This window comes from Stylophora pistillata, chromosome 5 (genome assembly GCF_964205215.1).
Source record: "Stylophora pistillata chromosome 5, jaStyPist1.2, whole genome shotgun sequence".
Classification (NCBI taxonomy): Eukaryota; Metazoa; Cnidaria; class Anthozoa; order Scleractinia; family Pocilloporidae; genus Stylophora; species Stylophora pistillata.
Genome location: NC_142523.1, coordinates 39,579,479 through 39,603,332, shown reverse-complemented (window position 1 = coordinate 39,603,332; position 23,854 = coordinate 39,579,479). Strand labels below are relative to the sequence as shown.

Below are 23,854 nucleotides of genomic sequence, written 5' to 3'. Positions count from 1 at the left end.
ATTCACATAAGAAACTTCAAATGCTACAACAAAAGCACCTAATAAAAAAGTTCGATAAATTTGCACAAGAGGCAATTACCAGATGGAAATCAGGAGAAAAATGATCTTTAATTTCCAAATTTTTGTTAGTAAATTACAGTAAAATGATTCATAAAGTTTTAGAACTGCATCAAGGCTATTCTATCTTGAAAAAGATACCTCGAATTTTTCAGTTCCATCACCTGCAAAGTTCGTTAATATAGGAGCCATTAAAAGACGTTTTCTTAATATATGATAAAAGTTGTCACTTAGATACTACCGTTTTTTTGCACTGTAATCATTTCTAGAGAATATCACTTAAGCCCTCAAATTACATAATCGATGACCAATTCCGCTTGTATGATATTGTTTCACCGCAGAGCTATAGCCACTTACACTGTTATGTCCAACCCTCGTTTGAGACTATTATAAAGACCGGGAGGTGATAATGTGGTTGCGATACTGTGGTGACAAGCAAAATAGCGAAAAATATATGTCAAAGTGGCTGGCTTTTTATCTCGTAGTCAGAGGGTCTCAATAGAGTAAACTGATAGCCGTAAAACGATAAAAAATAATTTTAGTCGTATGGCGGAGAAATTGACATTTTAATCTCTACTGAGTCATTAAAAAAGGTTAACCGTTAAAAATTTTATTTTAACCGCAACAGAAAATTAACTATTCATCGTAAAATAGCAATTTTTTAACCGTAAGCCGTAACAGCCATCGCTCTCCATTAAGGCCTTCTGTTCATTATGTCTTCATCAGCCCGAAGTGTTTATTTACCAGTCAGAAATATATGAAATCGAAAAAGGGCGTCGTTAATGTTGTCTACCGAATATTTCCTTGAGTGTTCTTGATACCGCACGCCTGATCTCGCGTATTTTCAAACAGTATACAATTGGATTGACAGAGGAGTTGAGTAATATCAAAGTAACTCCAAAAAAGCGAGACCGCCTAGCTGCCCTATCCATTCCCCGTATATGAATCACGATTAAAATGCAAAAAAATGGCAGGTAGCAGAGAACAAAGGCGACATAAACATACATCATGTTATACACAGAGCGCTTGTAACGCAAAAAATGAAAACGATTTGTTGTCCCAACTGTTTCTGCTGGACAGTTTGCTTGTATAGGTTGAGGTGGCGGGACTTCTCGTATGGTTTTTTCATGTCGTTTGAGTGTTAGATAAATCTTAAGATAACAAAATGTTATTGTCGATAAACACAATGCCAAAGCACAGTTAGCGTTGGTGTTGTATATCGTACTGTCGTAGACGATGAGCGAAGTGCTAGCGAGGAACAGAAGCCAAATAAGTGAAAGGGTTACTGTAACTTTTTTGCCCCTCACCAGATTGCGGTATCGCGTGCGGAAATGCATGGCAAGGAATCGATCGATCGCTATGGCCGTGAGAAGAACCAAAGACATATTGGGCAGATAGAAGTTGCTTAGGTAATACATCGCTCGGAGAATGCGCGCAGCGTTGACACAGCCACTGAGTGCTGTAAGAACAGTTGAAATGTACAAGGGTTGCACAATGATTCCGACTCCCAAGTCGGCCAAAGCCAGGTTAAACAGGAATATCTTGAATACGGCATGGAGTTGTGTCAAAGGGATCTTGCGTAACGCGACCATGATAAGTACGTTGCCGATTATTGTTACCATCGAAGAAATAGCATTTATAGCGATGGAAGCCAAGTAAAAGGCAATTGGGATTTCAGGGTCGAGATATGGTGGTTGTAGAATATTTGTGAAATTCTCTGCCATTGTGCGAAAACTTGAATTCTGAATTGTTCTCGTCAATGAGGTGCCCAAGGAGAGGTTTCTTCTGTGTTTTTTTTTTTAGAGCTTTCTCGTTTCTGAAGTCGTGCACAGAGGTGCCTAACAATGAAGAGTACTCATCACAAAAATCGTATTTGACCACCTGCTTAAACATACGTGAGAAAACTTATACTTACCTGTATTAATCTATACTGTACATTATTATGCAGCTCACGTTTTTTATCCAGAAACGAATATTGGAAGAGTGATGTTCTTTCTCGTAAAAGTCTCTGTGAAGGATTTGCGATGTAATGCCGTTTTACAGATTAGTCTTCTCCCATGTTTTTATACCATTATTAGGAATTTGAAAATTATTACTTATCATAGTTTATTTGTTCTATGATGAAGATTTATTTTAGGTAGATTTGTAAAGAGACTATACCTCATTTATAAAAAAAAACTAGTCACGTTCAATTCGTGAATTATTTTATGAATTTTTTTCCCATCAAATTTTCTAACTTAAACTATTCTCTGTATAAAGAAGTAAAACTCCATTCTAGTTTCGAAAGTTATAGCAACGACTTTATTTAGGGGATTTGGCAACAATATTTGAAAACAGTTGTCTTAATTACAAAGCAGTAGAATCTGATTTCGCCAGATGGTATTGTCGCGAAACCCATTTTAATGCGAATGAACTTATCAAAAGAAGGCATTTGTATTCCATACTTGTTGCAAATTACAAATGTGCCAGCTGCCAGGGAAATGAACAGTTCCTGTGTCCTGTATTGCCCGTGAAAACGTCACTTTTTACGCCAATGCCTCTTCTAAATACTCTTTTCTGTACATTTCCTTTTCTATACATTTCCTTGGCACATAGCATATATTTATTTAAACTTAATTCTTCCTAAATACACGACTCCACCAGCTCTGCTTTAAAATACTCCATCGTGTTTAAATAAAGTGTTCAGTTCAGTTCAGTCCTCTGGTACCGACATAGAGATTTTGTCTAACAATAAATGCTCCTTAGATTGATGAGCATTTCCTTTATTGTTGTGATCCTTTATTCTCACGAGCAGTTTGACTATAAGGAGAAATTAGATTCTTGTCACTTGTAGGGTTTTTAAACCCTAAAAAAGGTTAAAAGATGATGCTGTTTGGGGGTATATTTGAAATAGGTTGTTGTAATTTTAATTTTAGATAGAGGGCCATGAGTTGACTAGTTTCTGTAACTATTTTGTGCTACCCTCTTGAAATAGAATGTATTATTACAGTTGGTCATCTGTTATAAGGGATAATTCACATATTACCATTCACATCATTTAAACTGATCCAGAGGAAAATAAAAGTTATTCATCAAAGTTTCATTTCTTGATATGCACTTATCCAATTAAACTGATATAATTATATCATTATAGCATCTGTGGGGGTATTACAAGATAATTTGGTTTTATCAACTGAGTTGATAAGGTAAACTGGAAACTATAAGGTATTTCTAAAGCCAAGGTTTAGAGCATTAGCCCTTTGTTAGAGGGAATAAGCTAGGGCTAATTTTCAAAAGGTCAGCTTTAGCAACACCTTGTTCCAAGTTCCAAGTTTTATTTCGCACTATTCAAATTAATACAGTATAAGATGACTTATAGAACTAGGTGAAAAAAATAATGAGAAGTAGATATCATGCAGGTTTGTATATGTGTGCACAGTGACCACAGTAGCTGTAGCTTTCATGTTAGTCACTGTCCCATTTAAGTAATTACATAATTACTCAAATTACATAATCGATGACCAATTTCGCTTGTATGATATTGTTTCACCGCAGAGCTATAGCCACTTACACTGTTATGTCCAACCCTCCTTTGAGACTATTATAAAGACCGGGAGGTGATAATGTGGTTGCGATACTGTGGTGGCAAGCAAAATAGCGAAAAATATATGTCAAAGTGGCTGGCTTTTTATCTCGTAGTCAGAGGGTCTCAATAGAGTAAACTGATAGCCGTAAAACGATAAAAAATAATTTTAGTCGTATGGCGGAGAAATTGACATTTTAATCTCTACTGAGTCATTAAAAAAGGTTAACCGTTAAAAATTTTATTTTAACCGCAACAGAAAATTAACTATTAACCGTAAAATAGCAATTTTTTTAACCGTAAGCCGTAAAAGCCATCGCTCTCCATTAAGGCCTTCTGTTCATTATGTCTTCATCAGCCCGAAGTGTTTATTTACCAGTCAGAAATATGTGAAATCGAAAAAGGGCGTCGTTAATGTTGTCTACCGAATATTTCCTTGAGTGTTCTTGATACCGCACGCCTGATCTCGCGTATTTTCAAACAGTATACAATTGGATTGACAGAGGAGTTGAGTAATATCAAAGTAACTCCAAAAAAGCGAGACCGCCTAGCTGCCCTATCCATTCCCCGTACATGAATCACGATTAAAATGCAAAAAAATGGCAGGTAGCAGAGAACAAAGGCGACATAAACATACATCATGTTATACACAGAGCGCTTGTAACGCAAAAAATGAAAACGATTTGTTGTCCCAACTGTTTCTGCTGGACAGTTTGCTTGTATAGGTTGAGGTGGCGGGACTTCTCGTATGGTTTTTTCATGTCGTTTGAGTGTTAGATAAATCTTAAGATAACAAAATGTTATTGTCGATAAACACAATGCCAAAGCACAGTTAGCGTTGGTGTTGTATATCGTACTGTCGTAAACGATGAGCGAAGTGCTAGCGAGGAACAGAAGCCAAATGAGTGAAAGGGTTGCTGTAACTTTTTTGCCCCTCACCAGATTGCGGTATCGCGTGCGGAAATGCATGGCAAGGAATCGATCGATCGCTATGGCCGTGAGAAGAACCAAAGACATATTGGGCAGATAGAAGTTGCTTAGGTAATACATCGCTCGGAGAATGCGCGCAGCGTTGACACAGCCACTGAGTGCTGTAAGAACAGTTGAAATGTACAAGGGTTGCACAATGATTCCGACTCCCAAGTCGGCCAAAGCCAGGTTAAACAGGAATATCTTGAATACGGCATGGAGTTGTGTCAAAGGGATCTTGCGTAACGCGACCATGATAAGTACGTTGCCGATTATTGTTACCATCGAAGAAACAGCATTTATAGCGATGGAAGCCAAGTAAAAGGCAATTGGGATTTCAGGGTCGAGATATGGTGGTTGTAGAATATTTGTGAAATTCTCTGCCATTGTGCGAAAACTTGAATTCTGAATTGTTCTCGTCAATGAGGTGCCCAAGGAGAGGTTTCTTCTGTGTTTTTTTTTTTTTAGAGCTTTCTCGTTTCTGAAGTCGTGCACAGAGGTGCCTAACAATTAAGAGTACTCATCACAAAAATCGTATTTGACCACCTGCTTAAACATACGTGAGAAAACTTATACTTACCTGTATTAATCTATACTGTACATTATTATGCAGCTCACGTTTTTTATCCAGAAACGAATATTGGAAGAGTGATGTTCTTTCTCGTAAAAGTCTCTGTGAAGGATTTGCGATGTAATGCCGTTTTACAGATTAGTCTTCTCCCATGTTTTTATACCATTATTAGGAATTTGAAAATTATTACTTATCATAGTTTATTTGTTCTATGATGAAGATTTATTTTAGGTAGATTTGTAAAAAGACTATACCTCATTTATAAAAAAAAACTAGTCACGTTCAATTCGTGAATTATTTTATGAATTTTTTTCCCATCAAATTTTCTAACTTAAACTATTCTCTGTATAAAGAAGTAAAACTCCATTCTAGTTTCGAAAGTTATAGCAACGACTTTATTCAGGGGATTTGGCAACAATATTTGAAAACAGTTGTCTTAATTACAAAGCAGTAGAATCTGATTTCGCCAGATTGTATTGTCGCCAAACCCATTTTAATGCGAATGAACTTATCAAAAGAAGGCATTTGTATTCCATACTTGTTGCAAATTACAAATGTGCCAGCTGCCAGGGAAATGAACAGTTCCTGTGTCCTGTATTGCCCGTGAAAACGTCACTTTTTACGCCAATGCCTCTTCTTCCTTGACATCTCCGCAGCCTTTGAAGGCCCTCCTTTGACATTTTAGTGAGAAATTGATGTAGGTGTCATGTGCGATGCAAGTTTGATTAAACACCATGACTTGGATAATGTAAATGAGCCACTAAGGACTCGCTTTTGTCTTTATCCATCGTTGAAGTAGGTGTCATGTGCGATGCCAGTTTGATTAAATACCATGACCTGGATAATGTAAATGAGCCACTTAGGACTCTTTTTTGTCTTTATCTATCATTTAAGCGGGGTATCTCGCCTTCACCTTACCTTTTGGATTCACTGTCATTATAGTAGTTTCTATACTTTTCTTGCCTTTGCACGAGGTCAACATATATTTATATCAAAAGGGCACGAGAAATGAGTTTATCGCTCTAGAAACTGAAAGAAAATTAACGTACTATGTTAATGATATTTCATATTTGTCTAGGTATTACAAATAAAGCTGAAGTGTGGGATTCTCATGATAATTACGATTGCCATGTCACACTCATTATTTCAATCTTCCATCCTTTGCTCGCCATGCAAAAATTGTTCGACTGCAAAGGGGGGAGGATGTTTTTTTAGCGCCCTGGAGATAGCCGGTTAGAGCGAAGGGGAACTGTTTCCAGCTATGAATGAATTGAATCGTTACGGAGTATTCAGATTTCTTACATTCTGTCAAACATTAATTTAAAACATCTTTCCGTGACAATTGACTCGTTCTGGAAGTTTTCAGTGCTATTCTCGAAATTTCGAGTAAATGGAACTTTAAGTGTCCCTGTCTGAGAAAGTGTTCCGGGGGTCAAAAGTGGTGGTCAACCGATTTGGCTGAAACTTGACACAAAAGTTGAGTGTGATGGATATTTCAAAAGCCACTTTGGCTCACTTCTCTGACTGTTTGTTCTGGAGTTTCAGGGCGGGTCCCATTTGTGGCCTATGGAGCACCAAAAATTCATCCTTCTAGTTGGCATTTTAAAAGTGCTATAAAACTCCATTGGTAAATTGTGCTGCCAAATGAATTTGACCGTGGACTCTGCTATAGTGGAGCTTTGTTCTCAAGCGATTAGACAGAGAGGGGCCTGGGCCTAAAGTTAGGTCAAATTTGAGGTCAAAATCACTACCCAAAATTGCTATTTTGTTATGTCCAACCCTCGTTTGAGACTATTATAAAGACCGGGAGGTGATAATGTGGTTGCGATACTGTGGTGGCAAGCAAAATAGCGAAAAATATATGTCAAAGTGGCTGGCTTTTTATCTCGTAGTCAGAGGGTCTCAATAGAGTAAACTGATAGCCGTAAAACGATAAAAAATAATTTTAGTCGTATGGCGGAGAAATTGACATTTTAATCTCTACTGAGTCATTAAAAAAGGTTAACCGTTAAAAATTTTATTTTAACCGCAACAGAAAATTAACTATTAACCGTAAAATAGCAATTTTTTAACCGTAAGCCGTAAAAGCCATCGCTCTCCATTAAGGCCTTCTGTTCATTATGTCTTCATCAGCCCGAAGTGTTTATTTACCAGTCAGAAATATATGAAATCGAAAAAGGGCGTCGTTAATGTTGTCTACCGAATATTTCCTTGAGTGTTCTTGATACCGCACGCCTGATCTCGCGTATTTTCAAACAGTATACAATTGGATTGACAGAGGAGTTGAGTAATATCAAAGTAACTCCAAAAAAGCGAGACCGCCTAGCTGCCCTATCCATTCCCCGTACATGAATCACGATTAAAATGCAAAAAAATGGCAGGTAGCAGAGAACAAAGGCGACATAAACATACATCATGTTATACACAGAGCGCTTGTAACGCAAAAAATGAAAACGATTTGTTGTCCCAACTGTTTCTGCTGGACAGTTTGCTTGTATAGGTTGAGGTGGTGGGACTTCTCGTATGGTTTTTTCATGTCGTTTGAGTGTTAGATAAATCTTAAGATAACAAAATGTTATTGTCGATAAACACAATGCCAAAGCACAGTTAGCGTTGGTGTTGTATATCGTACTGTCGTAAACGATGACCGAAGTGCTAGCGAGGGACAGAAGCCAAATGAGTGTAAGGGTTGCTGTAACTTTTTTGCCCCTCACCAGATTGCGGTATCGCGTGCGGAAATGCATGGCAAGGAATCGATCGATCGCTATGGCCGTGAGAAGAACCAAAGACATATTGGACAGATAGAAGTTGCTTAGGTAATACATCGCTCGGAGAATGCGCGCAGCGTTGACACAGCCACTGAGTGCTGTAAGAACAGTTGAAATGTACAAGGGTTGCACAATGATTCCGACTCCCAAGTCGGCCAAAGCCAGGTTAAACAGGAATATCTTGAATACGGTATGGAGTTGTGTCAAAGGGATCTTGCGTAACGCGACCATGATAAGTACGTTGCCGATTATTGTTACCATCGAAGAAACAGCATTTATAGCGATGGAAGCCAAGTAAAAGGCAATTGGGATTTCAGGGTCGAGATATGGTGGTTGTAGAATATTTGTGAAATTCTCTGCCATTGTGCGAAAACTTGAATTCTGAATTGTTCTCGTCAATGAGGTGCCCAAGGAGAGGTTTCTTCTGTGTTTTTTTTTTTAGAGCTTTCTCGTTTCTGAAGTCGTGCACAGAGGTGCCTAACAATTAAGAGTACTCATCACAAAAATCGTATTTGACCACCTGCTTAAACATACGTGAGAAAACTTATACTTACCTGTATTAATCTATACTGTACATTATTATGCAGCTCACGTTTTTTATCCAGAAACGAATAGTGGAAGAGTGATGTTCTTTCTCGTAAAAGTCTCTGTGAAGGATTTGCGATGTAATGCCGTTTTACAGATTAGTCTTCTCCCATGTTTTTATACCATTATTAGGAATTTGAAAATTATTACTTATCATAGTTTATTTGTTCTATGATGAAGATTTATTTTAGGTAGATTTGTAAAGAGACTATACCTCATTTATAAAAAAAAACTAGTCACGTTCAATTCGTGAATTATTTTATGAATTTTTTTCCCATCAAATTTTCTAACTTAAACTATTCTCTGTATAAAGAAGTAAAACTCCATTCTAGTTTCGAAAGTTATAGCAACGACTTTATTTAGGGGATTTGGCAACAATATTTGAAAACAGTTGTCTTAATTACAAAGCAGTAGAATCTGATTTCGCCAGATTGTATTGTCGCCAAACCCATTTTAATGCGAATGAACTTATCAAAAGAAGGCATTTGTATTCCATACTTGTTGCAAATTACAAATGTGCCAGCTGCCAGGGAAATGAACAGTTCCTGTGTCCTGTATTGCCCGTGAAAACGTCACTTTTTACGCCAATGCCTCTTCTAAATACTCTTTTCTGTACATTTCCTTTTCTATACATTTCCTTGGCACATAGCATATATTTATTTAAACTTAATTCTTCCTAAATACACGACTCCACCAGCTCTGCTTTAAAATACTCCATCGTGTTTAAATAAAGTGTTCAGTTCAGTTCAGTCCTCTGGTACCGACATAGAGATTTTGTCTAACAATAAATGCTCCTTAGATTGATGAGCATTTCCTTTATTGTTGTGATCCTTTATTCTCACGAGCAGTTTGACTATAAGGAGAAATTAGATTCTTGTCACTTGTAGGGTTTTTAAACCCTAAAAAAGGTTAAAAGATGATGCTGTTTGGGGGTATATTTGAAATAGGTTGTTGTAATTTTAATTTTAGATAGAGGGCCATGAGTTGACTAGTTTCTGTAACTATTTTGTGCTACCCTCTTGAAATAAAATGTATTATTACAGTTGGTCGTCTGTTATAAGGGATAATTCACATATTACCATTCACATCATTTAAACTGATCCAGAGGAAAATAAAAGTTATTCATCAAAGTTTCATTTCTTGATATGCACTTATCCAATTAAACTGATATAATTATATCATTATAGCATCTGTGGGGGTATTACAAGATAATTTGGTTTTATCAACTGAGTTGATAAGGTAAACTGGAAACTATAAGGTATTTCTAAAGCCAAGGTTTAGAGCATTAGCCCTTTGTTAGAGGGAATAAGCTAGGGCTAATTTTCAAAAGGTCAGCTTTAGCAACACCTTGTTCCAAGTTCCAAGTTTTATTTCGCACTATTCAAATTAATACAGTATAAGATGACTTATAGAACTAGGTGAAAAAGATAATGAGAAGTAGATATCATGCAGGTTTGTATATGTGTGCACAGTGACCACAGTAGCTGTAGCTTTCATGTTAGTCACTGTCCCATTTAAGTAATTACATAATTACTCAAATTACATAATCGATGACCAATTTCGCTTGTATGATATTGTTTCATCACAGAGTTATAGCCACTTACACTGTTATGTCCAACCCTAGTTTGAGACTATTATAAAGACCGGGAGGTGATAATGTGGTGGCAAGCAAAATAGCGAAAAATATATGTCAAAGTGGCTGGCTTTTTATCTCGTAGTCAGAGGGTCTCAATAGAGTAAACTGATAGCCGTAAAACGATAAAAAATAATTTTAGTCGTATGGCGGAGAAATTGACATTTTAATCTCTACTGAGTCATTAAAAAAGGTTAACCGTTAAAAATTTTATTTTAACCGCAACAGAAAATTAACTATTAACCGTAAAATAGCAATTTTTTTAACCGTAAGCCGTAAAAGCCATCGCTCTCCATTAAGGCCTTCTGTTCATTATGTCTTCATCAGCCCGAAGTGTTTATTTACCAGTCAGAAATATGTGAAATCGAAAAAGGGCGTCGTTAATGTTGTCTACCGAATATTTCCTTGAGTGTTCTTGATACCGCACGCCTGATCTCGCGTATTTTCAAACAGTATACAATTGGATTGACAGAGGAGTTGAGTAATATCAAAGTAACTCCAAAAAAGCGAGACCGCCTAGCTGCCCTATCCATTCCCCGTACATGAATCACGATTAAAATGCAAAAAAATGGCAGGTAGCAGAGAACAAAGGCGACATAGACATACATCATGTTATACACAGAGCGCTTGTAACGCAAAAAATGAAAACGATTTGTTGTCCCAACTGTTTCTGCTGGACAGTTTGCTTGTATAGGTTGAGGTGGTGGGACTTCTCGTATGGTTTTTTCATGTCGTTTGAGTGTTAGATAAATCTTAAGATAACAAAATGTTATTGTCGATAAACACAATGCCAAAGCACAGTTAGCGTTGGTGTTGTATATCGTACTGTCGTAAACGATGACCGAAGTGCTAGCGAGGGACAGAAGCCAAATGAGTGAAAGGGTTGCTGTAACTTTTTTGCCCCTCACCAGATTGCGGTATCGCGTGCGGAAATGCATGGCAAGGAATCGATCGATCGCTATGGCCGTGAGAAGAACCAAAGACATATTGGGCAGATAGAAGTTGCTTAGGTAATACATCGCTCGGAGAATGCGCGCAGCGTTGACACAGCCACTGAGTGCTGTAAGAACAGTTGAAATGTACAAGGGTTGCACAATGACTCCGACTCCCAAGTCGGCCAAAGCCAGGTTAAACAGGAATATCTTGAATACGGCATGGAGTTGTGTCAAAGGGATCTTGCGTAACGCGACCATGATAAGTACGTTGCCGATTATTGTTACCATCGAAGAAACAGCATTTATAGCGATGGAAGCCAAGTAAAAGGCAATTGGGATTTCAGGGTCGAGATATGGTGGTTGTAGAATATTTGTGAAATTCTCTGCCATTGTGCGAAAACTTGAATTCTGAATTGTTCTCGTCAATGAGGTGCCCAAGGAGAGGTTTCTTCTGTGTTTTTTTTTTTTAGAGCTTTCTCGTTTCTGAAGTCGTGCACAGAGGTGCCTAACAATTAAGAGTACTCAATTATTCCAATGAACTTATCAAAAGAAGGCATTTGTATTCCATACTTGTTGCAAATTACAAATGTGCCAGCTGCCAGGGAAATGAACAGTTCCTGTGTCCTGTATTGCCCGTGAAAACGTCACTTTTTACGCCAATGCCTCTTCTTCCTTGACATCTCCGCAGCCTTTGAAGGCCCTCTTTTGACATTTTAGTGAGAAATTGATGTAGGTGTCATGTGCGATGCCAGTTTGATTAAATACCATGACTTGGATAATGTAAATGAGCCACTTAGGACTCTTTTTTGTCTTTATCTATCATTTAAGCGGGGTATCTCGCCTTCACCTTACCTTTTGGATTCACTGTCATTATAGTAGTTTCTATACTTTTCTTGCCTTTGCACGAGGTCAACATTATATTTATATCAAAAGGGCTCGAGAAACGAGTTTATCGTTCTAGAAGCTGAAAGAAAATTAACGTACTATGTTAATGATATTTCATATTTGTCTAGGCATTACAAATAAAGCTGAAGTGTGGGATTCTCATGATAATTACGATTGCCATGTCACACTCATTATTTCAATCTTCCATCCTTTGCTCGCCATGCAAAAATTGTTCGACTGCGAAGGGGGGAAGATGTTTTTTTTAGCGCCCTGGAGATAGCCGGTTAGAGCGAAGGGGAACTGTTTCCAGCTATGAATGAATTGAATCGTTACGGAGTATTCAGATTTCTTACATTCTGTCAAACATTAATTTAAAACATCTTTCCGTGACAATTGACTCGTTCTGGAAGTTTTCAGTGCTATTCTCGAAATTTCGAGTAAATGGAACTTTAAGTGTCCCTGTCTGAGAAAGTGTTCCGGGGGCCAAAAGTGGCGGTCAACCGATTTGGCTGAAACTTGACACAAAAGTTGAGTGTGATAGATATTTCAAAAGCCACTTTGGCTCACTTCTCTGACTGTTTGTTCTGGAGTTTCAGGGCGGGTCCCATTTGTGGCCTATGGAGCACCAAAAATTCATCCTTCTAGTTGGCATTTTAAAAGTGCTATAAAACTCCATTGGTAAATTGTGCTGCCAAATGAATTTGACCGTGGACTCTGCTATAGTGGAGCTTTGTTCTCAAGCGATTAGACTGAGAGGGGCCTGGGGCTAAAGCTAGGTCAAATTGGACGTAAAAATCACTACCCAAAATTGCTATTTTTCAAAAAACCATAACATTCACCTGCCTTCTTGCATAACTTTCGTACCAAATCCAGTACGTATGTACTTTAGTGACCCATTTATCAAAATCAGTTGAGAAAAATATGGCTTTTTGAGGTTTGTTGGGTTTTTGGCACAAACTCTCCATGCCCCTCTTAAGGCCAAGCAAAATGGAATTTTGAGCATAATTCATGCTATAAACAAATAAAAGCCTTTATTTTGAATTTGGTGGGTGAAAATGAAACATTAAAGCGAAATTAATGTTATTATCTAGAAATACTTCGATTCATAGCTTATAATTACTCTAAGAAGCCCTTTGATTAGCACTGCAAACACCTAGCGGTTTTGCAAAATAAAGGTAATTTTTTTTCCCATGAAAACCTAGTACCCATCATAGAGCACAAATGATAATGTTCTGACCTAGATATGACAACATTTTTTAAAGATGATTGAATTTTCTCGGATCTCTGTTTGTTAGGCCATATTTCCCTACATATTTCCCTAAATATTGCATACTCCAAGCATGCAAAGTCTCCATATTTTTTTAGGCCGTTTTTTTTAATTGAAAATAGAGTGACCTTAACCGGCCTTAACCATTAAGCTCTGAATAAAACGATTGTTAAAAGATGATCTACGCAAAAAGGAACCTGAGTGGCTTTATGAACGTGCAAAGATCACTGGGCAAGACACAGTTGCGCGAGAAGACAGCGCGAAAGAGAAGGACATTTTAAAACAATAATCAAGAGATTTAAGGCTCTTTGCTAAGGAATTCGGACAAGGCGTTAGCCAACAAAGAGTCAGAGACAAGACGAAAGAAAGAGCCGGAAGTCTACCGCTGGCTTTAACCATGATCCGACGAGTTATTTCACCTCAAACAGACAATGTTGTTGACATGCTCGAGGAACTTCAAGTCTTGAACGATGGACAGCATGCAACACCGGCAGTTGAAACTCGTCCGGTACTCTTTTCAAAGGGAGATGTGGTTGCTCTGAAGCACAACTGGAAGCAATATTTGGAGCCCTTTTTCCTGGCAATTCTTCGCGATGACCTTCATCGTAGCAATGATGGCTAAATTGCGCGCTTCGCTCATCCCACTTCAGCTTGAAACGCAAAACTTGACCACTTGCTTGGGTTTTTCTCAGACATGATCGGTCCATTATTCTGTGTGGAACTACATATATGTCCTAGACCACATTACATTTCGCTTAACGTTCGAAGAATTGTGAAGCCTTGGAGCCGACTGGCCCATAGCCATCGAGCTCATTCCCCCGCAGTTTGTTAGGTTTCCCCAACAATTCACCGGTACCCATTTATGCTCCTGGGTGGAGAGAGGCACTGTGAGAGTAAAGTGTCTCGCCCAAGAACACAACACAGTGTCCCCGGCCAGGCTCCTCGATCTGCGGACGAGCGCACTAACCACGAGGCCACCGCGCGTTGTTTAACATTACCAGAAATAAATTTGTGTTTTTTTTTCAATAATCCCTAAGATATATTACGAAAAAAAAGACAATCCTTTGAAGTAATGTGCAATGTACTCGATTTCTTTTAAGTATCAAGTCATGATTGAGTACTGAACGATAAATTTCGTAAAACGTTATTTATACGAGGAATCTCCTGCAATTCACTGTCGTGGTATATACTAAAACAATTATTTATCTCATAGCCAGTAAAATATACATTGCTGTTCGTGTTCGCCTCCAGTCCCTTACCGAGTAATTGTAAAATATTTTACATTATTATCCAACTACACCTAGACGAGTACGAATAACGCCATAGACGAGTACAAATATCACGCGGTATTTGTACTCGTCTATTGTAGTACCGGTTAAACAGGTTTTCTCGCATCGCGCAAGCGAAGAATTGGTTGTAGTTACGAAAAAAGAAAAAAAGTGGCGGTCAATTTGAATCATATTTCCGACGACGAAGAGTCAGAATGGCTGGCAAATATAGATCTAAGTTCATTTGATGAATCGAACGAAGAAAAAAAGCTTGACGACCAGAAAATTTCTTCATTTAATGAAGAAAATAGAAACAGCAACACAACAACGAGTTAATTCCGTTCCGCTTCGCAAACTTCTGTCACGCACTCCCAGTATATAAATATCCGCGAAATTCGCCTGCTGAAACAACAGTTTGGCGTGTTGGATAATAAATAACTTATTAGACGTTTTGTTGTGTAGTATCGCTGAGTATTTTTACTCGTTATTTGTATTTTGACTCGCCCTACGGGCTCAACGTTTTTTTTAATTGAAAATAGAGTGACCTTAACCGGCCTTAACCAACGACACAACTCGTAAAAATACTCAGCGATACTACACAACAAAACGTCTAATAAGATATAAATAGTGATCCTTTTTTCAACCAATAATGATCGTCCTACACAATTCCCCTACATTGCAAGAATGAACAGCGATTTGTAAATTACTGCATGCCCATGAATTAGATAGAATCACGCAAGTTTTCAGTCCTTCATTATTTGAGCACCTAAAAATACTTACAATTAGTGCAGTGTCCTTTCAAGCGCTCATTGTGAGGCGTTAAGGTCTACGATGGATGAAGTCGAACAGGAGAAATGGAGATCAATCGAGTTAATTTAGGTAGGCATCTAATGCTTTGGATAGTTATAATTAATAACGAACTTTGGGAACAATGTTTTCCTTTTAAAAGAAATTATAGATAGCTCTATCTTCCACGGGCACGATTATTGTCGATTAGCTATCAAGTTTTTATGAACTGATCGAGGCAAAACTATGAGGAGAAAATCTCGTGGGATCAGTTACGAAAAAATATACCTCGTTACGACCCTGTTAGAGGGGCATGGAGAGTTTGTGCCAAAAACCCAACAAACCTCAATAAGCCAAATTTTTCTCAACTGATTTTGATAAATGGGTCACTGTACATAATGGATTTGGTTTGAAAGTTATGCAAGAAGGCAGGTGAATGTTATGGTTTTTTGAAAAATAGCAATTTTGGGTAGTGATTTTGACCTCAAATTTGACCTAACTTTAACCCCAGGGTAGAAGGTATGAATAGAAGAATGAATTTTTGGTGCTCCATAGGCCACAAATGGAACCCCCTCTGAAACTCCAGAACAAACAGTCAGAGAAGTGAGCCAAAGTGGCTTTTGATACATCTTATCACACTCGACGTTTGTGCCAAGTTTCAGCCAAATCGGTTGACCACCACTCTTGGCCCTTGGAATACTTTCTCGGACAGGGACACTTAAAACCAAACGATTCGTGAGCCCATGCAGCTCTAGTTTTACTTGATCTTTTTTTTTCGCTTTTCGAAGATGAACGACAGTTCAACTTGAAACTCAACAAACACAGCTCTCTGTTGCTTAGGATCAGTTTTCCGCAAAATAATCTTTCAATAGAAAGAAAATGAAAGAGTTGACGAATTGTAAGAGGGTAAATAAAGGTGACGTAAGATTTAACTTAGTCGCTCTTTAAATTGTATCAAATGCAAATTTAATTATTGGCTTTTGATGCATGGTCAATACTTCAGAGTAGGTCTTTCTAAGAGTATTTGGAATATTCTTCTGATATTTAGATATTTCCAAGATGTGTGTGAAGGATATTAAGAGATGTCATTGAATATTTGGCTGAACCTTGTTTTATCTTCGTCCTTTTCGTAAAAAAAAAAAAAAAAAAAAAAGAAAAGAAAAAAAAAAAGAAAAAGTAAATATATTCAGTTCCTTTTCTTGTTGTCTATACTCTGTATATGTCATTTATTAAACTATGAATTTCATTTTATAAATTAATGAGCTGTCTCCAATAGAGGATGTTAGTGACACCGGCGGGCTGGTTCATGCCATTGTTATATCATTATAGTATACTTATAGTATACTTATGAGAAAAATATCTTTCGTACTTTTCAACCCCCACAGGGAAAACTTTAACCTCAAGTAATTCCAAATTTCTTTATTTTAGAAAGAAGACTAGAACTCTACTTTGAGTTGATTGGTTATAATTCTGGAATCTATCAGCCTCCATCACGTGAAAACTGTCTAACCTGAAATCTCTCCCTTTTACTGATCCTTCTTCCGGAGTTGTTTTTATTAACACTTGGTATTAAAAAATGCCAGAGTGGTCAAATATCAGTCCAAACATTTATTATTGTAAAAGATGGGGCCTGCTTCCTTGTTATCTTGAATTCATGGGTAAGTTACCCGCACAGATGATATGGGGTCAGAAACGATGAGTTAATGTCTTAGTCGATCACCAGAGAAACTGTAGTTGACTGCCGGCGTAATAGATCTCAATTTTCAGCAGTTGACGGGGATATTTTTTAGAAGCGACCATGTTAGCAAACCATAGCAACAACCGAGTCTGATTTCATACGGAAATAATTTTGAATGTTTTACTGGGCAGGGTGTGATGCAGTGTGCAAACTGAACAACACTTCTTATGGCTACACTGATGTGGTTCCTGATGAAATTTCCTAATTGCAAATAATTGAAACATTTCATTTTACTTTATCTGTTTAAAGGCTCTTGCGAACAACAAAGGGAATTGAATTCCGAGATAAACAAAGTCAGTTAACTTGACCTTAGAATTTTCTCGATTCTCTAAAAAGAAGTGAAGTTCTGGCCTGGCGCACTTGAGACTCAGCTAACAATCTAATATGCTTTCCCACGTTTTTCAAAAGTTAGAAACGTGGAGAAGGCACCGAATTCGTCCAGCGTAACCCAGGAACAAACAAAATCATGCGAGAAATATGCAAACATTTCTGCGCGTTTGAAGGATCAGGACAAAGGAGGAACAATGTGTCAAAATAAAAAGAAGAAAGGAGATTTGTGAACTTTGTATATGAGACAACTCATTCTGTTTGATATACCAGACAATAGAATGTGTACTGATCACTGATCTTAGAGAAGCAACCTGAGAGAAAGACATTGTCCTTTCGTGGCCTCTACCGTTGAGACTTGTGGATGATTGAAAAGATAAGTTTCGCATTCTACAGGAAAAAAAACCTACGTAGCTGGAAGCCAAGCTGATAAACAATGTCATGAAAGAATGGAGATTATTCGGTTCTGGACAGCATTTATCATCTCTTTCTGGATTTAATTGGACAGTCACTTGCATCCAAGCTATTGTTTCAAAATTCAATCGATTTTGAGACAATAAAAATCATGTAAATACTGCACATCAATTCAACATCATAATCTATTGGGGTAAGAGATTTACATTATGAATTGTCACCATAAACGTGTACTTTAAAAACTGTAATCTATGAGACAATCTACAAAGTTATGAAATTATGCCATTTATTTTCAGTCTGTTATTTGCTTCTTTCGACCTTTCACACCAATTTGACATTCTGTTCGTTTTGCTGTACAATCTATTCTAAAGGAAGTCATGATGGATAACCCGCTTTCGCGGGTCCTTTAATCATTTGCCTTTTGAAGCTAAAGGTAATTGAAATTCTAATCAATTCTTTCACTGATGGCTTAAACAACTGAGTTCTTATCAACCTCTCACTAAATCACACTGTAACTTGACAACATAATCTCTTAATTTATAAGCAATTTTCCGATCTCTTGGCATGCCTTACTATTTACATAAGAATGCTGCAATGAACTCTGGGCCAAAAGTGATGTTCGTTGTTTATCTTCTTAAACGTCTGATCCTGTCTTTTGTAAACACAGCACAATGTGTAAACATGTAAAACTCAAAATCGAACGTTCTGTTCTCTTCAAGTGGATTGGAAGATGTCTTTTCGTCTCCATTATACTTGTTCAGGTTTTGGTGCTCAACCAGTATCTGGTGTCGTATGAGAAGGAATCTTCATTCCAAGCTTTCACCCTTGCTTATGTCCCTACATTGCTTCTATGGGCTAAAGGACAAATGAACAATCGACAACGCGAGGTGGCAGCTGGAGTATGGTTCTTGTACATTCTACCTCTCTGCATTCACGGTGGATGGATTCTGGGAACATTGATGTCCAAAATCAACGTCGATTCTTCTGGACTCGATCATGGCACTGTGAAATATCCTTTCTGCGCTACCGTGTTGGTGTATATGTTGTTGGATGCTGACGGCTTTGAACCCAGCTTTCATATGAACATAAACTGGCCGGTTATCATCGACATATTTGACGTTGTAAATCTTCTGGACGCCATTATCGATCCGAGAAAAAACGAAGTTTTACCGAGTGATATCGACTATTGCATATTTGCGTTTTCCGTTTTAAGTATGATAATTCTTACTTTCAGTTTTGCCGTACCAGTGAGGGAGGCACTTCGGAACACAGATGATACTAATCAATCACAAGCGAGAATTTTCACTACATATACACTGTTACAATCGATTGTTGTCAATCTACCATTTCTTATAATACGCCTGGTGCTTCACTATACATACAAAACTGGAGGTTCGGTTTTTGCGTTTAAAAATTTATTGGTGATAATCTTAAATTTCATCAGGGTAAACTTCGATTGTTGTGTCAAAGAGGACGAAGAGGAACCTCAGCCGGTATTAACTTCGAATGGTCACACTCCGTCGAACACGGAGGAGTCTGGAAGTGTGATCCAGTCAACACAATCGAGCCACTTGGACGATGTTTCTAGCATTTCGTCGTCTGTTAAGAGAACGCACAGAGACGAAAGAGTCCGTTCAAGACTTGTGCAAGACAGGGAAGACCCTGAGGAAATAATTGTTCTGAGTTAAACGACAATTCGACTGTTTAGTCGTGGAAGTGCTGTTTAATTTTATTTTGCTAATTATACTTTTAAAAGGTCACAAACACTTCATTAACATGATCGTGAAAATACAGCCAATTTATGCCGAGATATTTGGTAGCTGTTTAAGAAAGAGACACTAAAGACTATTGAAACCTCAGTCACTTGGAAGAATCTTGAATAAAGTGACACAAATAAGGAGATCTTTCACTGGAATCATGAACAGAACCTTTTCAACATCATGTGATCCAAATCGTAAACGTTATCAAAATATTCTCTTGTTTAGAGTTACTCGAGCGGAAATACAATTCCATTTTGTACACAATATGAATGATGTCCTTTCTTTATTAAAAATTAGTTGAGCCTCGAGGGCGTATGAGTTTTCGTTGGCATTTAAGGCCACCAGAGCCTAGTTCAATGGCAAGAGTCGTTATACGAAATCTCACCGATTTCAGACGCAATATCTCAACAGTTGTGTGCTTGGTTGCCAAGCTTTTGAATGGGAGTGAGGCTAGGGGTGACCTTGTTATGATACAAACCTTGCTGCCTTTCAAATGTAAATCACTTTGTTACCATGCTAACTAGATACAGGTCTCTATCACAACAAGGTCACCTTTAGCCTCACTCTGAATCAAAGGCTTGGCAATTACTTAAATTAATTAAATTAATTTCACAGGAGGAAATCTAATATTCACGCCGAGTAAGATTTGTTTTTCTGTGTCTCATTCGATTCGATGACATTCGTTTTTTTCACATGGACACAATAATCAATATCAAGGACCTAAAGTATCAGTTTTGATGTAAGTGAAATTATTACCAAAAAGAGTATTTTTTCAGCTTGGTGTTCACTTTTTAAAAAAAAAAAAAATCCACCAAAGGCTGTTTCCATGGGCGAAGGAAGAAATGCTTCAAAATTTTGTGGAATGAATTTAGTCATTACTTGAAATATTCGAACTTTATGCTTGGAGGAAATCTCAAAAATCAAGAAAAATCCAAATTTAAGCCAGAGGCAAAAATATCAGTTAAACGAAAAACAAGAGAGTTCACACCTCATTGCATGACAGCAGTAAAGAGAATCGCGCATGCGCACAGAGTAAGAAGGGGAGATACGTTTTGTGGAAACTTTTCAAAGATTTACGAACCTTCGCCTCGAAGATGAAAAAGTTTGTTCATTTATAGAAAAATTAATAAGTATCAACGGCATCAATTGTCAAATGCTTATCGATCGTGGTGAGCCATTTGGTAAAATACAATGATTATTTTTAATCCAACGTGGCACCTAATTTTTACCAGATTTTCTTAGCCTGTAAGCAGGCTTTGGTACTTAGAGCCTGGGCACGAGCGTTTCTCAGGCTGCGGAGTGTATGAGACCTTGATCAAAGCTAGCCAGCGAGCATTCTATTAGTGTCAGACCCCCGGATAATTTTTGCCCCGTCTTGTCTCAAACCCTCCCATGGGCGAAAAAACAAGTGTCTTGGAGCGCCTATAGTCGATTAGAGTCTTCCCGTTTCAGCCTCTCGATAATTTGCATTTGTTACATATTTGATTTGTCTCAAGAAAGGATTAATTGGATACAACAACCAGCATTGCTTAGTGCCATAACTGTGTGCGCCCATGTCTGTTATTCGCTATTGTTACGCCAGGTCAAATCTAACATAAAATTTAATACAGGCTGTAAAATTTCTTTCAAATCTTTTAAGAGTTCAGTTTCCTGGTCAAAAGAAAAGCCGAGAAGGGAAGGACAGTCCTCAAAATGTCTTCACTAAGAGACTGATTTTAGCAAAGAATCAATTGTTGCTACCTAGTATACGAAAAGAAAAACTTCTTAGACATAAGGAGAGATTCATCTTTATTTTAACACGAATTCAACTCGTAAACAAATAATGAAATTGAGTTACAGTTATTTGACAAAAATTATTTGGCAGGATTTTAACAGCATTATGAAAGCTCTAGTACACATTGTTAATTCCTATTCCAACACTGAGAGAAAAAGACACCCTGGTTGAACAAAGGAACCTATCGTGCTCCTACTTCGACAAACTGAAAAACCTCGAAGAAGATACAAGTACATGAATCAATGAATCGTTGGTTTGCAACTTCTTCCATTCCTCGATCACAAAACGTGAAACTCATTGCCGTTCCATTCATGTCTATTTTTACAGCTCATGTATAAGCTATGAGGATAGTCTCATGTGTAAGCCAATATTATTTGCAGGGTAGACAAGCACATTAAAACTAATTGAGGTTTACTGAGCCCGCAGAATTAGCATAGTGTCAGAACTTCGTGAGTTCCCCCCATACTTAGACATTAAGTTTCGAATTTGAGTTTTAAAGAGATTTTGCAAATATTCTGGTATTTTACATCAGTTTACGACCATGCATTTCTAGTTCCAGTTCCCTTAAGGTTCTATCTATCTCCGCGTCGTATTGTTTGATCCGATCTGCGTCCTGTTCGTCATTCAGGCTGGCTCCAAGGTCTCTGATGAAAGGGTCCTAAGACAGATTTAACATTATTTTTATTACTTTTTGTACAACAGTGGTTCGAGCTTTGGAAATGAACTCTCCATAGAGTCTTGATACCAAAGGAAACGCTTCTTTGAAACTCGCTTCTTGAGTGCTCTTCCGAAGTGCTTCATATCTTCCTACGCATGAAACAATTGTTTTATAATTTCTTCCATGAGAACATTTTCAAATGACTGTCATAAAAACAAAACGAAAGAAATCACAACAGCCAATCATAATAATTGAAGGTTCGCGTCATCATTAGCCAAGGGGACTCAAAGAAAAAACAGGCAAACCACCAAAAGCGCGGGAAAACGCGGGCGACCAATCACGATTGTTTTCCTTTGGCGTCTGACCAATCACAGACCGAAGTAAGGCAAAACCAGAACATCCTGGATTTCTTTCGACACTTTGAAAATGACTCTGCTATCTAAAACCATTAGCTGTGTAAAGAACGACCGCAAACTGCACTAGTCCATCTTACTGCTGCGACCAGAAAGTGTGAAAAGAAGCCTTAATGTCAAACAAGGAAGCAATAACGTACCATGTCTTTGCTTTTGGCCTCATCATCTTTCTGTGTCTGCTTTCTTCGACAACCCATAAACCCAGGGGATACTCGGCATTTCCGCTTCTGCGGCTCTCGTTTTTCGAAAGTGTCCCCATTCTGGAGTAAATTTTCTTTTTTCCTCGCCTCCTAAATCGATGCGCAAATATTTTTTGAGAGTATTGTCGAAACACCAAAGGGCTTGTTCAGGATCGTTTGAAAAATCCAAAAATAAATTAAACAGGAACAAGTTTAAGCACATTGCAAATTCCCTCGCGCTGCAACTTTCATGCTCCTCTGTCAAAAGGCAGATATGATATGCAACAATTACAAGCTTAAGGGTACACAGACGAGGTATTGATCACACGAGTGAAACACAAAACAGATAGACCGTTTGCATTTGACTCTCATCACCAGTAATTATAAAAACAATACAAAGTGCTGAACCTTTACAGCAAGTACTTGCGCTTCAAAGAAAGATCAGTTATACTTGGGGAAGAGCAAGAGCACAATGGCACATATTAGCGGTAAATATTTCTCTTACCCAGTTGAGTATGTCTCGAATAAGAGTCCTCTTTAATTCTCCGTCTGTGAGACTTTGTTGGAGTTGAATCTTTGACGCTGTGTCTTCATTGTTATACGTTCTGTCTCTTGAAGGGATACTTCCTGTTTGTTCATTTCTCCTCCAAGGATAGCGATCAAAGTAGTCCTGAAAGACTCCCTCTTCCCCCGGAAACACCTTTAACAAAAGTTCAAGGCTACTCAGTTCAAGTAAAACTTTTCATACGTCACCAAATAGATTGTCTATGCGAGCTCATCACCACACAGTGGTCAAATGTTGGGCATGCGCGAGGAAATCAATTCTGGCTGGCCGCGCCCCAATGAAAAATGGATTGAAATGAATAACGAAAGATACGAAGCAAATAAACTGTTAATGTCATGGTTTACCTTATTGTAAAGATTGTCCTTTTCTTCTCTTTGAATGGACGAGAAAGGAAGGGAAGCGCATAGAATTATGCAGAGATTTACCAGGAGTAGCAACGAGACGCTTCTCATGTATGGCATGGCTTGACTTGCTCTCGAATCAAAGTAATATAATCCAGTTGTAATCTGTGAAAAAAAGAAATAAATAAACGTGACGCTTCTCAGGTATGCCATAGCTTGACCTGCTCGTCAATCAAAATAAGATAATTCAGTTATTTATCTGCGAAAAAAAAAAAAAGGAAGGGCGATGCAAAATTGTGCTTGACAATGACCTTCAGCCTTTACCCAGGCATTAGTTGTTTTTTCTTCTTTTGTTGGCCGTAAATATGAGATTTATCTTTCGTTAAAAGATGAAAGGGA

General features: G+C 37.9%; 6 protein-coding genes across 9 annotated transcripts in view; 1 reads left to right on the top strand and 5 right to left on the bottom strand.

Annotated features, from left to right (window-relative positions):
* Positions 1–145: 145 nt before the first annotated feature.
* On the bottom strand, positions 146–1,977 carry LOC148731921 (beta-3 adrenergic receptor-like). Its single transcript, XM_088762163.1, has one exon. The coding sequence runs from the start codon at positions 1,779–1,781 to the stop codon at positions 837–839; it is 945 nt and encodes a 314-aa protein (XP_088618289.1). The 5' UTR covers positions 1,782–1,977; the 3' UTR covers positions 146–836.
* A 1,257-nt stretch (positions 1,978–3,234) lies between these two features.
* Positions 3,235–5,238, bottom strand: LOC148731920 (beta-3 adrenergic receptor-like). Its single transcript, XM_088762162.1, has one exon. The coding sequence runs from the start codon at positions 4,973–4,975 to the stop codon at positions 4,031–4,033; it is 945 nt and encodes a 314-aa protein (XP_088618288.1). The 5' UTR covers positions 4,976–5,238; the 3' UTR covers positions 3,235–4,030.
* Positions 5,239–7,113: 1,875 nt separating this feature from the next.
* Positions 7,114–8,617, bottom strand: LOC111335988 (beta-3 adrenergic receptor-like). Its single transcript, XM_022942000.2, has one exon. The coding sequence runs from the start codon at positions 8,288–8,290 to the stop codon at positions 7,346–7,348; it is 945 nt and encodes a 314-aa protein (XP_022797735.2). The 5' UTR covers positions 8,291–8,617; the 3' UTR covers positions 7,114–7,345.
* Positions 8,618–10,339: 1,722 nt separating this feature from the next.
* Positions 10,340–11,642, bottom strand: LOC148731919 (beta-3 adrenergic receptor-like). Its single transcript, XM_088762164.1, has one exon. It carries the CDS (start codon positions 11,468–11,470, stop codon positions 10,526–10,528), a length of 945 nt encoding a protein of 314 aa, XP_088618290.1. The 5' UTR covers positions 11,471–11,642; the 3' UTR covers positions 10,340–10,525.
* Positions 11,643–18,237: 6,595 nt separating this feature from the next.
* Positions 18,238–19,831, top strand: LOC111335983 (uncharacterized). The gene has a single exon (XM_022941994.2). It carries the CDS (start codon positions 18,437–18,439, stop codon positions 19,451–19,453), a length of 1,017 nt encoding a protein of 338 aa, XP_022797729.2. The 5' UTR covers positions 18,238–18,436; the 3' UTR covers positions 19,454–19,831.
* Positions 19,832–21,300: 1,469 nt separating this feature from the next.
* LOC111335972 (uncharacterized) overlaps positions 21,301–23,854 on the bottom strand; it is a 30,527-nt gene continuing 27,973 nt past the window's right edge. For 2 of the 4 annotated variants that reach the window (XM_022941983.2, XM_022941985.2), the window contains exons 2-5: positions 23,459–23,620; positions 23,055–23,249; positions 22,511–22,660; positions 21,301–21,957 (exon numbers count right to left, since the gene is read on the bottom strand). In XM_022941983.2, coding sequence (XP_022797718.1) covers positions 21,823–21,957; positions 22,511–22,660; positions 23,055–23,249; positions 23,459–23,620 — 642 coding nt within the window. In that variant the 3' untranslated portion in view covers positions 21,301–21,822. Of the gene's footprint in view, positions 21,958–22,510; positions 22,661–23,054; positions 23,250–23,458; positions 23,621–23,766; positions 23,789–23,854 lie in introns of those variants that run through there. The other 2 variants (XM_088759527.1, XM_088759529.1) reach the window with 2 other exon arrangements.

What these genes read in the sequence shown, in the direction of transcription:
- LOC148731921 (XM_088762163.1), bottom strand. Translation starts at nt 1,781, where the DNA reads ATGGCAGAGAATTTCACAAATATTCTACAACCACCATATCTCGACCCT.
- LOC148731920 (XM_088762162.1), bottom strand. Translation starts at nt 4,975, where the DNA reads ATGGCAGAGAATTTCACAAATATTCTACAACCACCATATCTCGACCCT.
- LOC111335988 (XM_022942000.2), bottom strand. Translation starts at nt 8,290, where the DNA reads ATGGCAGAGAATTTCACAAATATTCTACAACCACCATATCTCGACCCT.
- LOC148731919 (XM_088762164.1), bottom strand. Translation starts at nt 11,470, where the DNA reads ATGGCAGAGAATTTCACAAATATTCTACAACCACCATATCTCGACCCT.
- LOC111335983 (XM_022941994.2), top strand. Translation starts at nt 18,437, where the DNA reads ATGTGTAAACATGTAAAACTCAAAATCGAACGTTCTGTTCTCTTCAAG.